General features: G+C 51.3%; 1 protein-coding gene across 1 annotated transcript; it reads left to right on the top strand.

The window, feature by feature from the left end:
• Positions 1–265: 265 nt before the first annotated feature.
• On the top strand, positions 266–1,210 carry LOC310760893 (olfactory receptor 51I2-like; the record flags this gene model as incomplete). Its single annotated transcript, XM_083610110.1, has 1 exon — positions 266–1,210. The coding sequence occupies one exon, from the start codon at positions 266–268 to the stop codon at positions 1,208–1,210; it is 945 nt and encodes a 314-aa protein (XP_083466236.1).
• Between the last annotated feature and the right edge of the window lie 255 nt (positions 1,211–1,465).

Below are 1,465 nucleotides of genomic sequence, written 5' to 3'. Positions count from 1 at the left end.
AAACAGTGAGAGCTGTTCAACAGTGGAATGGACTCCCTTGGAAGGAGATGGACTGTCCTTCACTGGAAATAGAGTTTGGATGGCCATCTGTCAGAGATGCCCTAGCTCTGATGCCTGCTTGCAGGGGGTTGGAGTAGATGGCCCTTGGGGTCCCTTACAACTCTACATTTCTATGATTCTATGAAGCTCCCATGTTGATGATGAGGCCTTTCCCTCCCTTATGTCCACCCAGGTGCTGCTGAATGGGAGAACTTGATAGCTCACCATGGAGCTGTTCAGAAACCAAAGCTCTCTCCATTCTACGTTCCTCCTCACGGGCATCCCAGAACTGCAGGCTGGAAATATCGGGGTCTCCATCCCTTTCTGCTTTGCCTATGCGGTTGCTGTCTTGGGGAATAGTGCTGTATTCCTAGTGATTGTGAAGGATCGGAGCCTCCACAAGCCCATGTATCTCTTTCTCTGCATGCTGGCTGTGAGTGAGCTGGGGGTCTCCCTCTCTACCCTCCCCACGGTGCTGAGTGTCTTCCTGTTTGATGCCAGGGAGATTGGGCTGGATGCGTGCCTCAGCCAGATGTTCTTCATCCACTGCTTCTCCATCATGGATTCAGGGGTCCTCTGGGCGATGGCCCTGGACCGCTTCATAGCCATTTACAACCCTCTGCAATACACCACCATCCTGACCAACTTCAGGATTGCCATGATAGGCTCAGGGATTGCAGCAAAGAGCATTATCCTGCTGGCCCCACTGCCTCTACTCCTGAGGAGGCTGCCATTCTGTAGGTCCAATGTGCTTGCTCACCCCTACTGTCTGCACCCCAATTTGATCCGGCTCCCTTGTGCAGACACCACCGCCAACAGCCTCTATGGGCTCTTTGTCTTGCTCTGTACATTTGGCCTTGATTCCCTGTTCATTGTCCTTTCCTACACAATGATCCTCAAGACCGTGCTCAGCATGGCCTCCAAGGAAGGCCGCCTCAAGGCCCTGAACACCTGCGTCTCCCACATCTGTGCCGTTGTGATCTATTACACTCCAATGATCGGCCTGTCTATGGTGTACCGGTTTGGCAAGCATGCTCCACCTCTGGTTCACTCCCTGATGGCCAACATCTATCTCCTGGTCCCTCCTCTGCTGAACCCCATCATCTACAGCATCAAGACCAAGGAGATCCTCAAGGCATTTGGAAGGGTTCTCCATCGGAAGAAGTTCTGACATGGAATGGCAACGACCTGAACCATGATTTTTATATTTTCTGAGAATCCTCTGGAAAAACAATCTCTCAAAGGAGCTGTTGATGGCATTTTACCATTGTACTGTGGAGAGTGTGTTAACTTATGGTCTGTGTGTGTGGTTTGGGAGCTGCACGGTCAGGGAAAAAACAATGCTGTCCAGGGTTGTAAAGACTGTGGAGAGAATAACTGGGTGCACTCTTCCCACCTTGGATCAAATTCTACGCTTCCAGGTGCT

The sequence above is a fragment of the Podarcis filfolensis genome (assembly GCF_964270895.1).
Source record: "Podarcis filfolensis genome assembly, chromosome: 4".
NCBI lineage: Eukaryota > Metazoa > Chordata > Lepidosauria > Squamata > Lacertidae > Podarcis > Podarcis filfolensis.
The sequence above is the reverse complement of the archived record's forward strand: the minus strand, read 5'-3'. Positions and strand labels throughout refer to the sequence as shown.